Source organism: Salmo salar, chromosome 02 (genome assembly GCF_965601325.2).
Source record: "Salmo salar chromosome 02, fSalSal1, whole genome shotgun sequence".
Taxonomy (NCBI): Eukaryota; Metazoa; Chordata; class Actinopteri; order Salmoniformes; family Salmonidae; genus Salmo; species Salmo salar.
In genome coordinates, this window is record NC_138292.1 from 34815807 (window position 1) to 34829200 (window position 13394).

Sequence of the window (13394 nt, forward strand, 5' to 3'; positions counted from 1 at the left end):
TTGTAGTGGTGGGTTATCTGCTCTGCTATGTTGTGTTGTTGTAGTGGTGGGTTAGCTGCTCTGTTATGTTGTGTTGTAGTGGTGGGTTAGCTGCTCTGTTATGTTGCGTTGTAGTGGTGGGTTAGCTGCTCTGCTATGTTGTGTTGTAGTGGTGGGTTAGCTGCTCTGCTATGTTGTGTTGTAGTGGTGGGTTAGCTGCTCTGCTCATTTGTCTCCTGCTGAATCTGATATGTTCATTAACATCTCTCAGACTGAGCAGGCCTGTTCACAGCAGCCTTACACAGCTTTAGGTCTGCGTTCTCCGAGTGCGTGTGTGGAGTGCTTGGAATGGCCCACTGAGTTTTATGGCATAGAAAATCTGAGATGGCTGAGTACACACACACACACACACACACACACACACACACACACACAATGAGCCATAACACAGAGAACTATAATTAGGCCTCTATGCCCTATTAAAAATAAAAATCACACTCACATCAACGAGGGGTCAGGGAGTACCACCTACAGAGCAGATACACACAATAATAAAACACGTGTGGGTGTGCTTCACCAGCTACTCTGGTCATCCCCTTTGGTGAACTGGTGTTCAGGGTGGGAGGTCAGTAAAACACTGAAGGACAAGGCCACTCACACAATTACACCGCCCTGTGTGTGTGTCAGTGTACGCACACGTATGTATGGTGTGTGTGCATGTATGTGTGTCTTCTCTCACGCTTGTGTGTGGGTCTACGCCCATACTAAAGATATCAAAAACTGCTCTTCTAGAGCTATAAAACATTAGTCCAGTACTTCTAACCTTAGCAGAGACATACAGAGGAAACCAGCCCTACTAATAGCATTAATAGAACATGCTGTTACACAGGTTGAGCCCAAGGACAAAGCACAGAGGCTGGCAGGACAGAGCAGAGCAGTGCAGTGGTTCTTTGGGCTCTGGGTTCTGGGTGGAGTTGGGCTGGAGTGTGGGCCAGGTGCTGCTTAGAATGGCCTACGCTGTTTGTGTGTGAGTGTGTGGCCCGATTCTGACCCAAACCCAGCCCAGCCATTAGGGCTGTATTAGTACAACACTGCTTTTACAGTGCCTACAGTCATTCCATGGTCGGGAACTATTATGGGTGCTCACATTTAGAGCAAGCTCCTACACACACTCATTTCATATGAATACACTCAGATGACAAGTGTGTATGGTGGTGTGTAGGAGCTGATTTCACAGGCTGTGCTGCCTCCTGGTGGTGGTGTGTGGTAGTGTAACCCTGGAGCAGGATCTTCTTGTCCTCTTATTTAAAGGAACATCATTGACATCCACACTCTCTCTACACTGACAGGAGAGGGACACGACTATTCTAAGAGTGTGTGTGAGAAAGAGAGACTCAGAGAGTAAAAAAGGGAAGGAGAGAAATGGAAAGGGAGGAGGGATAGAGAGAAAAAAGATGGCGCTGGAGGGTAGAGCTGCCATCTTAACGGCTCTTAACCAACCATGGCTATTTTGTTAGTTTTTTCGCGTTGTTCGTAACTTGTTTTGTACATAATGTTGCTGCTACCATCTCTTATGACCGAAAAGAGCTTCTGGACATCAGAACTGGGATTGCACACCTCAAATTGGACAAAGAGTTCATCTTCAATGATTTGGAAGTGAGGGAAATACTACGGACACCAGACCAGGCCCAGATCCCCGTGATTCGCTGGAAAAGGAAACGTAGGTTTCGCAGAAAGAGATCAGGATGCCTTATGAGGCTCAGGCGAAGAGTGGCTAATCTGCCCATGCCTTCCGTTCTGCTAGCTAACGTTCAATAACTGGAAAATAAATGGGACGAACTGAAAACATGTATATCCTACCAACGAGACATGAAAAACTGTAATATCTTATGTTTCACTGAGTTGTGGCTGAACGACAACATTAAAAACATACAGCTGGTGGGTTATACACTATCGGCGTTATAGAAAAACAGCCTCTGGTAAGACAGGGCGGGGGCCTATGCATATATGTAAACAACAGCTGGTGCATGATACCTAAGGAAGTCTCAGGGTTTTGCTCGCCTGAGGCAGAGTATCTCATGATATACTGTAGACCACACTATCTGTATTTTTCGTAGTGGTCTACATAACACCAAAGACCGAGGCTGGCACTAAAACCGCACTGACTGAGCTGTATTCCGCCATAAGCAAACAGGAAAACGGTCATCCAGATGCGGCGCTCTTAGTGGCCGGGGACTATGCAGGGTAACTTAAATCAGTTTTACCTCATTTCTATCAGCATGTTAAATGTGCAACCAGAGGGAAAAAAAAATAAAATCTAGACCACCTTTACATCACACACAGAGACGCATACAAAGCTCTCCCTCGCCCTCCATTTGGCAAATCTGACCATAATTCTATTTTTCCCGATTCCTGCTTACAAGCAAAAATGAAAGCAGGAAGCACCAGTGACTCGGTCTATAAAAAAAGCGGTCAGATAAAGTAGATGCTAAACTACAAGACTGTTTTGCTATCACAGACTGGAATATATTCTGTGATTCTTCCGATGGCATTGAGAAGTACAACACATCAGTCACTGGCTTAATCAATAAGTGCATTGAGGACGTCGTCCCCACAGTGGATTACAGGCAACATTCACACTGAGCTAAAGGGCAGAGCTGCCGCTTTCAAGGAGCAGAACTCTAACCCGGATGCTTATAAGAAAACCCGCTATGCGCTCCGACGAACCATCAAACAGGCAAAGCTTCAATACAGGACTAAGATCGAATCGTACTACACCGGCTCCGACACTCGTCAGATGTGGCAGGGCTTGCAAACTATTACAGACTACAAAGGGTAAGCACAGCTGAGAGCTGCCCAGTGACACGAGCCTACCAAATGAGATAAATAACTTCTATGCTCGCTTCGAGGCAAGTAACACTGAAACATGCATGAGAGCATCAGCTGTTCCAGACGACTGTGTGATCACGCTCTCCGCAGCCGATGTGAGTAAGACCTTTAAACATGTCAACATTCACAAGGCCGCTGGGCCAGACGGATTACCAGGACGGGTACTCCGAGCATGCACTGACAAACTGGCAAGTGTCTTCACTGACATTTTCAACCACTCCCTGTCTGAGTCTATAATACCAACATGTTTTAAGCAGACCACCATAGTCCCTGTGCCCAAGAACACTAAGGTAACCTGCCTAAACGACTACCAACCCATAGCACTCATGTCTGTAGCCATGAAATGCTTTGAAAGGATGGTCATGGCTCACATCAACACTATTATCCCAGAAACCCTAGACCCTCTTCAATTTGCATATCGAACCAACAGCTCCACAGATGATGCAATCTCTACTGCACTCCACACTGCCCTTTCCCACCTGGACAAAAGGAACACCTACAGTTGAAGTTGGAAGTTTACATACACCTTAGCCAAATATATTTAAATTCAGTTTTTCACATTTAATCCTTGTAAAAATTCCCTGTCTTAGGTCAGTTAGGATCACCATTTTTATTTTAAGAATGTGAAATTATTATTAATTATTACTCATTTCAGATCTTATTCCAGATCACATTCCCAGTAGGTCAGAAGTTTACATACACTCAATTAGTATTTGGTAGCATTGCCTTTAAATTGTTTAACTTTGGTCAAACGTTTCAGGTAGCCTTCCACAAGCTTCCCACTATAAGTTGGGTGAATTTTGGCCCATTCCTCCTGACAGAGCTGGTGTAACTGAGTCAGGTTTGTAGGCCTCCTTGCTCGAACATGCTTTTCAGTTCTGCCCACAGATTTTCTATGGGATTGAGGTCAGGGCTTTGTGATGGCCACTCCAATACCTTGACTTTGTTGTCCTTAAGCCATTTTGCCACAAATTTGGAAGTATGCTTGGGGTCATTGTCCATTTGGAAGACCTATTTGCGACCAAGCTTTAACTTCGTGACTGATGGCTTGAGATGTTGCTTCAATATATCCACATAATGTTCCTACCTCATGATGCCATCTATTTTGTGAAGTGCACCTGCCCCTCCTGCAGCAAAGCACCCCCACAACACGATGCTGCCACCCCCGTGCTTCACGGTTGGGATGGTATTCTTCGGCTTGCAAGCCTCCCCCTTTTTCCTCCAAACATAACGATGGCCATTATGGTCAAACAGTCCTATTTTTGTTTCATCAGACCAGAGGACATTTTTCCAAAAAGTACAATCTTTGTCCCCATGTGCAGTTGCAAACCGTAGTCTGGCTGTTTTATGGCGGTTTTGAAGCAGTGGCTTCTTCCTTGCTGAGCGGCCTTTCAGGTTATGTTGATATAGGACTTGTTTTACTGTGGATATAGATACTTTTGTACCCGTTTCCTCCAGCATCTTCACAAGGTCCTTTGCTGTTGTTCTGGGATTGATTTGCACATTTCACACCAAAGTACGTTCAGCTCTAGGAGACAGAACGCGTCTATGACGGCTGTGTGGTCCCATGGTGTTTACACTTGCATACTATTGTTTGTACAGATGAATGTGGTACCTTCAGGCGTTTGTAAATTGCTCCCAAGGATGAACCAGACTTGTGGAGGTCTACCATTTTTTTTCCTGAGGTCCTGGCTGATTTCTTTTGATTTTCCCATGATGTCAAGCAAAGAGGCACTGAGTTTGAAGGTAGGCCTTGAAATACATCCACCTCCAATTGACTCAAATGATGTCAATTAGCCTATCATAATCTTCTAAAGACATGACATAATTTTCTGGAATTTTCCAAGCTGTTTAAAGGCACTGTCAACTTAGTGTATGTAAACTTCTGACCCACTGGAATTGTGATACAGTGAATTATAAGTGAAATAATCTGTCTGTAAACAATTGTTGGAAAAATTACTTGTGTCATGCACGAAGTAGATGTCCTAACCGACTTGACAAAACTATAGTTTGTTAACAAGAAACTTGTGGAGTGGCTGAAAAACGAGTTTTAATGACTCCAACCTAAGTGTATGTAAACTTCCGACTTCAACTGTACGTGAGAATGCTATTCATTGACAACAACTCAGCATTCAACACCATAGTGCCCTCAAAGCTCATCCCTAAGCTAAGGACCCTGGGACTAAACACCTCCCTCTCCAGGATTCAGTTGCACTTCCTGACGGGCTGCCCCCAGGTGGGAAGTGTAGGTAACAACACATCCGCCACGCTGATCCTCAACTCGGGGGCCCCTCAGGGGTGCGTGCTCAGTCCCCTCCAGTACTCCCTGTTCACTCATGACTGCACGTGCAGGCACGACTCCAACACCATCATTAAGTTTGCCGATGACAACAGTGGTAGGCCTGATCACAGACAACGACAAGACAGCCTATAGGGAGAAGGTCAGAGACCTGGCTGTGTGGTGCCAGGACAACAATCTCTCCCTCAACGTGATCAAGACAAAGGAGATGATTGTGGACTACAGGAAAAAGAGGACCGAGCACGCCCCCATTGTCATCGACAGGGCTGCAGTGGGGCAGGTTGAGAGCTTCAATTTCCTTGGTGTCCACATCACCAACAAACTAACATGGTCCAAGCATACCAAGACAGTCGTGAAGAGGGCACGACAAAACCTATTCCCCCTCAGGAGACTGGAAAGATTTGGCACGGGTCCTCAGATCCTCAAAAGGTTTTACAGCTGCACCATCGAGAGCATCCTGACTGGTTGCATCACTGCCTGGTATGGCAACTGCATTGATTTGATCTAATAGAGAAAAGATGTGAAAGAGAGAGCGCAACAGAGTGAGGAAGTGAATGGCAGAGAGTGTGTGTGTGTGTGCGCATGAAACTGGCATGAATGAAGGAGTCCATAAATCTCTAGAAGTCTATGAAACAAAGGAAGGTGAAGAAGAGTTCAGGGGTTAATGAGGAATGTTAGAATGCCAGGGGAGAGAGAGAGGGAGAGGATGGGGGGAAGAAATCATCCCTCAAGGGAAATATATGTATTTGGAAAAAAGGAGGGGAAAGCTCTCGACTCCACAGCATCAAGTCTGCGCACACACAAACCAGTGTTTAACTGAAGCCCTTTTAGACAAGGGAAGGCCAATAATAGAACAAGGGATATATTGTTGAGGTGTTTGTGTGTGTGTTCCAGGGAGCACGTGTTTGGATAAGTGTGCTCTCCCATTAATGAATTGCCTGTTGTCTCTTGTCTGGAGCTTGGTCCAGATTTCAGCAGTGTGTTCATGGCAGGCTAAAAGAGAGCTTCTGTGGTTCACCTGACACAACCTTTAAAAAGGACACACACACACAACTTAACTTACTGCACATACAAATACACCCACACATACACGTGCACATGCATGCACACACCCATCCAGTCACTACCATCCAAATAAAGCTGCACCAGAACGCCCAGGGTTCCCCTCCACACAGAATGAATCATATTCTACACTTATAGCTCTGTGGTCATTAGAAATGAAAGGACAGTGAATTAAAGTGTGTGTGTGTGTGTGTGTGTGGTTAGTGACTACACTGTCAATATGTTACATGTGAAGTGTTTGAGCAGCTCATGGGGGTGCTGTGATGTGTTACCTGTGACCCCTCCGAAGGTTCCATACGTCATGTTGCAGGCAGTCCTCTGGAGGTTGTGCTCATAGACCCGCTTGAGCTGGTACTGAACCCCATGCTCCACATTACCAGAAGTACCTACGGTAGAGACAGAGAGTAGAGGGAGGGAGAAAGAGAGAGAGAGACCCTCCATATTAATATTTATTGTCACATATCATTGCTATGTCCTATGGTTAAATCTGCAGCGAGAGAACTAGAAGAACGGGAGCAAACTGACATAGTATCAAAATCCAATCAAATCTTATTTGTCACATGCTTCATAAACAACAGGTGTAGACTAACATTGAAATGCTTACTCACGGGCCCTTCCCAACAAAGCAGAGAGAAAAATATAGAAAAAAAAAAAAACCACAATGAGTAACGATAATCTGGCTATATACAGTACACAGAGTACCAGTACCGAGACGATGTGCAGAGGTACGAGTTATTTGAGGTAGATATGTACATATAGGTGGGGGTAGGCAACACGATAAATAATAAACAGTAGCAGCAGCATATGTGATGAGTCAAAATAGTTAGTTCAAAGAGGGTCATGCAGATAGTCCGTGTAGCTATTTGGTTAACTATTTAGCAGCCTTATGGCTTGGGGGGTTAGAAGCTGTTCAGGGTCCTGTTGGTTCCAGACTTGGTGCATCGGTACCGTTTGCAGTGCGGTAGGTAGCAGAGAAAACAAAAAGTCTGACTTCGCTGGCTTGAGGTCTTGGATGTCAAGGAGCTTGGCCCCAGTGATGTACTGGGCCGTAAACACTACCCTTACGGTCTGATGCCAAGCAGTTGCCATACCAAGCGGTGATGCAGCCAGTCAAGATGCTCTCAATGGTGTAGCAATAGAACTTTTTGAGGACGATTTATTTCTTTCATCACATTCCCAGTTGGTCAGAAGCTTACATACTAATTGAGTGTATTTGGTAGCATTGCCTTTAAAATTGTTTAACTTGGGTCAAACGTTTCGGGTAGCCTAGAACTTTTTGAGGATCTGAGGGCCAGTGCAAAATCTTTTCAGCCTCCTGATGGGAAGAGCCGTTGTCATGCCTTCTTCACGACTGTGTTGGTGTGTCTGGACCATGTTAATTCCTGTGGACACCGAGTAAATTAATGCTCTCGACACGCTCCACTACAGTCCCATCAATGTGGAAGTGGGCGTGCTCAGCCCTCTGTGTCCGGTAGTCCAATATCAGCTCCTTTGTCTTGCTGACATTGAGGGAGAGGTTGTTGTCCTGGCAGGTCACTGACCTCTCTATAGGTGGTCTCATCTCCATCGTTGATCAGGCCTACCACCGTCGTGTCGTCAGCAAACTTAATGGAGTTGGAGTTGTGCGTGGCCATGCAGTTGTGGGTTAATGGGAGTACAGGAGGGGACTAAGCACGCACCCCTGAAGGGCCCTATGTTGAGGGTAAGCGTGGCGGATGTGTTGTTGCCTACCCTCACCACCTGGGGGGCGGCAAATCAGGAAGTCCAGGATCCAGTTGCAGAGGGAGGTGTTCAGTCCCAGGGTCCTGAGCTTAGTGATGAGCTTGGGGGGCACTATGGTGTTAAACACTGAGCTGTAGTCAATGAACAGCATTCGCACATTGGTGTTCCTGTTGTCCAGGTGGGAGAGGGCAGTGTGGAGTGCAATAGAGATTGCGTCATCTGTTGGGGCGGTATGCGAATTGGAGCGGGTCCACGGTGTCTGGGAGGATGGTGTTGACATGAGCCATGATCTTTCCAAGCGTTTCATGGTTACAGATGTGATTGCTACGGGCCATAGTCATTTAGACAGATTACCATGGCATTCTTGGGCACAGGGACTATGGTGGTCTGCTTGAAACATGTAGGTATTACACACTGGGTCAGGGAAAAGTTAGAAAGACACCCGCCATGTTCTGAGTACGCGTCCTGGTAATCCGTCTGATCCCGCGGCCTTATTTAAATTTTTTTATACTTTGTTTATTGAATTTTCAATACCAGCATTTAGAAAATAATTGCACTTGTAAGTTATTTGGTAGTAGTATAAAACAACACATCAAAGACAACAATACAGCAAAACATAGAGAGACAGACAATTATTTATTTTTTTAAATAAGGAAAAAAATATATATATTTATACAGTTGTTATGGGTCAACTAGTACAGATAATACTGTCCTTAATATAGAGATGTCGTGTATGCACATACCTGGCCTCTTACGTCACCAATATATAAATATACATCACTCTGGAACTGCAGGGAAATGTATTTGTTTAACATAAGAAAAGAAGGGAGCCCACACTGCATAGAATTTGTCTACAGACCCATTGAGTGTGTGTTTAATTTTTTCCAACTTTATGCAATTCAAAACAGATTTAATCCCAAGAGCATGAGAAGGGGCTGCAGAGGATTTCCATCTAAGTAAAATTAATCGTCTCGCTAACAAAGTGACAAAGGCAATTATATCCTTATTCATTTTGGTCAATTGTATTGTGGGTAAGGAAACCCCAAATAGTGCAATAAAAGGGTCTGGCTCGATCTGTGTGCCGCTTAATTCTGAGAGTGTGTTAAAGATGTCTTTCCAGAAACCAACAAGAGATGGGCAACACCAAAACATGTGTACATGATTAGCAGGAGACTGATTACGTCGTACACAATTAGGGTTCACATCCTTGTAAATGTTGGATAATCTTGCTTTGGTCCAGTGGGCCCTATGAATGAGTTTGCATTAAATGAGGCTGTGTCGAGCACAAATAGAAGAGCTATGTACCCTTTTCAGTGCCCCTTACCATAGTTCATCAGACATTTCCTCACCCAGTTCCTCCTCCCATGAGGATTTAATATTGTTTAATGAGATGACTTGTAGTGAGCAAATTTGACTATAGATTATTGACAAGGTGCCTTTCAGAGTAGGATGAAGGACAAGAAATGTGTCGAACTGGGTTTCACCAGGAAGGGTGGGGAATCCTGGATCTATGCTGTGGATGTAACTCCGGACATGTAAGAACCTAAAGAAATGTCTAGGGAGACCAAATTTAGCTGAAAATTGTTCAAACGTACTAAATGTATTGTTAATATACAGAACTCTGAATATTTTAATACCAAGACTAGACCATGTTAAGAAAGCACCATCAACCATAGATGGGGAAAAAGCTGGGTTTGAGGCTACCGGAGCCAAAGAGGTTGTTTGAAACCCAAAGTGGCGCCTAAACTGATTCCAGATCTTCAATGTTGTTTTGACACATATATTTTTGGTGAAGGAGGTGTAAGGGCCTGTAACGGAGAAGTGAGTGAGGGAACACAATGATGCCGATATAGACAAGGCAGACTCCATCTCTAGCCAAATTGGGGGTGGGAATATATCTCTGCTCTGCAACCAGTAGTGAATGATCCTAAGGTTAGCGGCCCAATAATAGATTCTGAAATCCAGTAGAGCTATGCCGTCTGGTTTGGGCCTCTGCAAAAGCTGTTTTCGCATCCTGGGGGGCTTTTTGTCCCATATAAAAAGGTAGTATTAGGCCGTCGATCTTCTTGAAAAATGTATTGGGAAGAAAAATCGGAAGGCACTGATAGAGAAGAATTTAGGGAGAGAAGAATTTAGGGAGAGTATTCATTTTAATAGAATTAATTATTGCGACTAAGGAGAGTTGTAGCAAAGACCAGCGTTCCATATTCGGCCATATTCAGCGGCATCAATTCGCTTTTACTGAGATTCAGTTTATACCCTGATAAGTGACCGAAGGATGCAAAAGTGGCAAGGGCAGCAGGAACAGAGACAGAAAGGTTGGATGTGTATAATAATAAATCATCTGCATATAAAGACAGTTTGTGTTCGTATCTGACTATACCTTTGATGAGGGGGTTGGAGCAAAGTGTTATTGCAAGTGGTTCTATGGCGAGGGCAAACAGTAAGGGACTTAAAGGGCAACCCTGGCGTGTCGATCGTTGCAAAGGGAAGCAGTCTGATTGAGTGTTATTAGTCCTGACAGAGGCTTGAGGGGATGAGTACAGAAGTCTTATCCAAGCCATGAATTTGGAGCCAAAGCCAAATTTATTTAGAGTGTAAAAAAGGTATTTCTATTCCACCCGATCAAACGCTTTCGCCGCATCCAGGGATATAATGGCTTCAGAGGTGTTGACGACAGAAGGATAATATATAATATTAAATAATCGTTGAAGATTGAAGAATGAGTGTCTATTTTTAATAAATCCTTTTTGATCCGGTGAGATAATTGATGGGAGGACTGTTTCCAGACGCGTTGCCAGAAGTTTGGCTAGAATTTTATAGTCAACATTTAGCAGGCTAATTGGATGGTATGATCCACAGTCAAGAGGGTCTTTGTTTTTTTAAAGAATAAGACAAATGGTTGCCTGAGTGAGAGTCTGTGGAAGAGCACCATTTACAAATGCTTCATTGTACATTTCGATTAGAATAGGGGCTATTTTGGAGATTAACTTTTTATAAAACTCTGCCGAGTAGCCGTCAGGCCCTGAGCTTCTCCCAGATTGAAGGGATTTGACAGCATTAGACAATTCTTCAACAGTGATCGGCTGCTCTAATTTTTTAACCAAATCCCGGCTGACAGAAGGCACAGCAAGTGAGTGGAAGAAATCATCCAATTCCATTGTATCTGCTTTACATTCAGAAGTATATAGAGACTGGTAAAATCTCTTGAAGTCATCATTGATCTGCCTAGGATCTAAGGATATCCCAGATGATGTACGAATTTTAGGAATCTGAAATGATGATGATAGTTGACGTAACTTGTGAGCTAATAATTTACTGGCTTTCTCTCCTTGTTCATAGTAAGTGCTCCTAGATTTGACAAGCAGTTCAGTAACCTGGTCTGTTAATAATGTATCAAATTCTGCTTGCAGAGTTAAACGTTGGGCAATACAGCGTGTTAACATAGATAGCCTATCCCTTTTCAGTTTGTTCTCATGTGCGGTGTAGGAAATAATTTCACCTCTGATATAAGCTTTCAAAGTTTCCCAGAGAGTAGACGCAGAGATGTTCGGGGTTCTAAATGTAATCATGAAAAAGTCGATTTGACTCAAAACAAAATTGACAAAGTGTTCATTGCTGACCAGTTGAGTATTTAGCCGCCAAGGCGGTCACAGATTGTCAACATTTTGAAAGGCTACTTCCATAGTAACAGGGGCGTGGTCAGATACAACAATTGGATTATATGAACATGAAGATATGGAATGGAGGAGCCTGTCATCTACAAGGAAGTAGTCTATGCTCGTAAAAGTGTGGTGAACTGATGAGAAAAAAAAAGAGTATGCTTTTCCCGCTGGATTAAACATTCTCCAAGGGTCTGAAACGGCAAATTCAGACAAAGGTTTGGACAACTCTAGCTGAGGTTGATAAGGTGGTAGGTTTAGTGGAGGATCAATCCAAATGTGGGTCTAACCAACAGTTAAAGTCACCACCTAATATCAACATATGGGAAGACATATCTGGGAGTGTAGAGAAAAACGATTTGAAAAAGAAATCACCATTGTCCCAATTAGGAGCATAAATATTAACAAGAAGTACCTTTGTATTGAGCAACCTACCACTGACAATTATGTATCTACCATGGGGATCTGCGATCACATTAGAACATGTAAAAGGTACCGATCTGTGAAGTAATATAGCCACCCATCTTGCCTTACTCTGAAATGAGGAATGGAACACCTGACCCACCCATCTGCACCTAAGACTTGAGTGTTGTGATATCTTTCTCCAAGAAACTCATCTGAAGGTGATGTGAGCTTTCAATTGATGAAGGTGGTGTAGCACCTTACTACGTTTAACTGGGTTATTTATGCCCCTGCAGTTCCAAGTGAGAAAATTAAAGCCATTCCCTCCGGCAGGATGGGCTACACTAGGCTAAGTCATGTCTTAAGAGACAGAGGACATGTAAAGGACAATGTAAACTGAAGATCTTAGTTGAACCTAAAAGCGCAAATTTAAAAAACAAAGACAAGAGACGAGGCACAAAAGACATAAAAACTATATACAAATAGAGGGAAAAACCCCTTCCCTCACACCCTCCCTTGCCGAAGCATCTCCCCAACTGAGATGCAAGCAAAACCCTTAATACAAAAAAGGTTTAGAGCAAAGCATAATAACTCTTACTCTGTGCTACCTGAGATTTGTGACCATTTAACTAGAGAAAGCCAAACATACATAGATTAGTCCCCAGCAGAGTCTGAGGAAAACTAACCTCGGTTAAGAGAGGTTTAACAGCAATACAGATGGTAAAACTACGACTGAACCATGAAAACAGACAGATTTTGGCATTAGAAGCGGCAACCATTTTTTTAAAAAGAGAATGACATTCAAATGTCGATGAACCTAGCAAAATTGGCTTCGCTAGCAAACCATTTGGCCTGCTAACTGGCATGCTAACCAACCATTTGTTCCACAACATGCGGTACAACAGCCGCTTTCACGTTCTTGTGGATGAAATCTGTCGCTAAAGCCGGGTCCTCGAATCTGTGCGTGGAGCTGTCCGGTAAAGTCAGTCTCAGAACCGCAGGGTAGATGAGGCCGAACTTCACGCCCAGGCAGGCGCGTAGCTGGCGCTTCACAGCTCCAAAGATAGCCCGCTTCTTAGCCACAGCTGTGGTGTAGTCCGCAAATATCAAGACTCTTTTACCCTTAGAGGAGAGGGGATGCTTCTCCCGATCTCCTCAGTATGTCATTGCGGACGTGAAAGAAATGCACCCTGATGACAAATGGTCGCGGGGGTTCTCCATCCCGGGGTCGGCTACGCAGAGTGCGGTGGGCCTGGTCTAGCAGTGGCTTCTCCTCCAAACCGAGCAGCTCCTGAAGCAGCTGGGCCATGAACTCTGTGGGTCTTGGGCCCTCCACTCCCTCCGGAATTCCCAGTAGACGAATGTTGTTCCTCCGCATT

At 44.2% G+C, this 13394-nt stretch overlaps 1 protein-coding gene across 2 annotated transcripts in view; it reads right to left on the reverse strand.

The window, feature by feature from the left end:
- The window catches only part of LOC106581206 (protein PTHB1), a 205479-nt gene that overhangs the window by 183490 nt on the left and 8595 nt on the right, over window positions 1–13394 (reverse strand). For both annotated transcript variants that reach the window (XM_045702702.2, XM_082962193.1), the window contains one exon: window positions 6502–6615. In XM_045702702.2, coding sequence (XP_045558658.2) covers window positions 6502–6615 — 114 coding nt within the window. The remainder of the gene's footprint in view (window positions 1–6501; window positions 6616–13394) is intronic.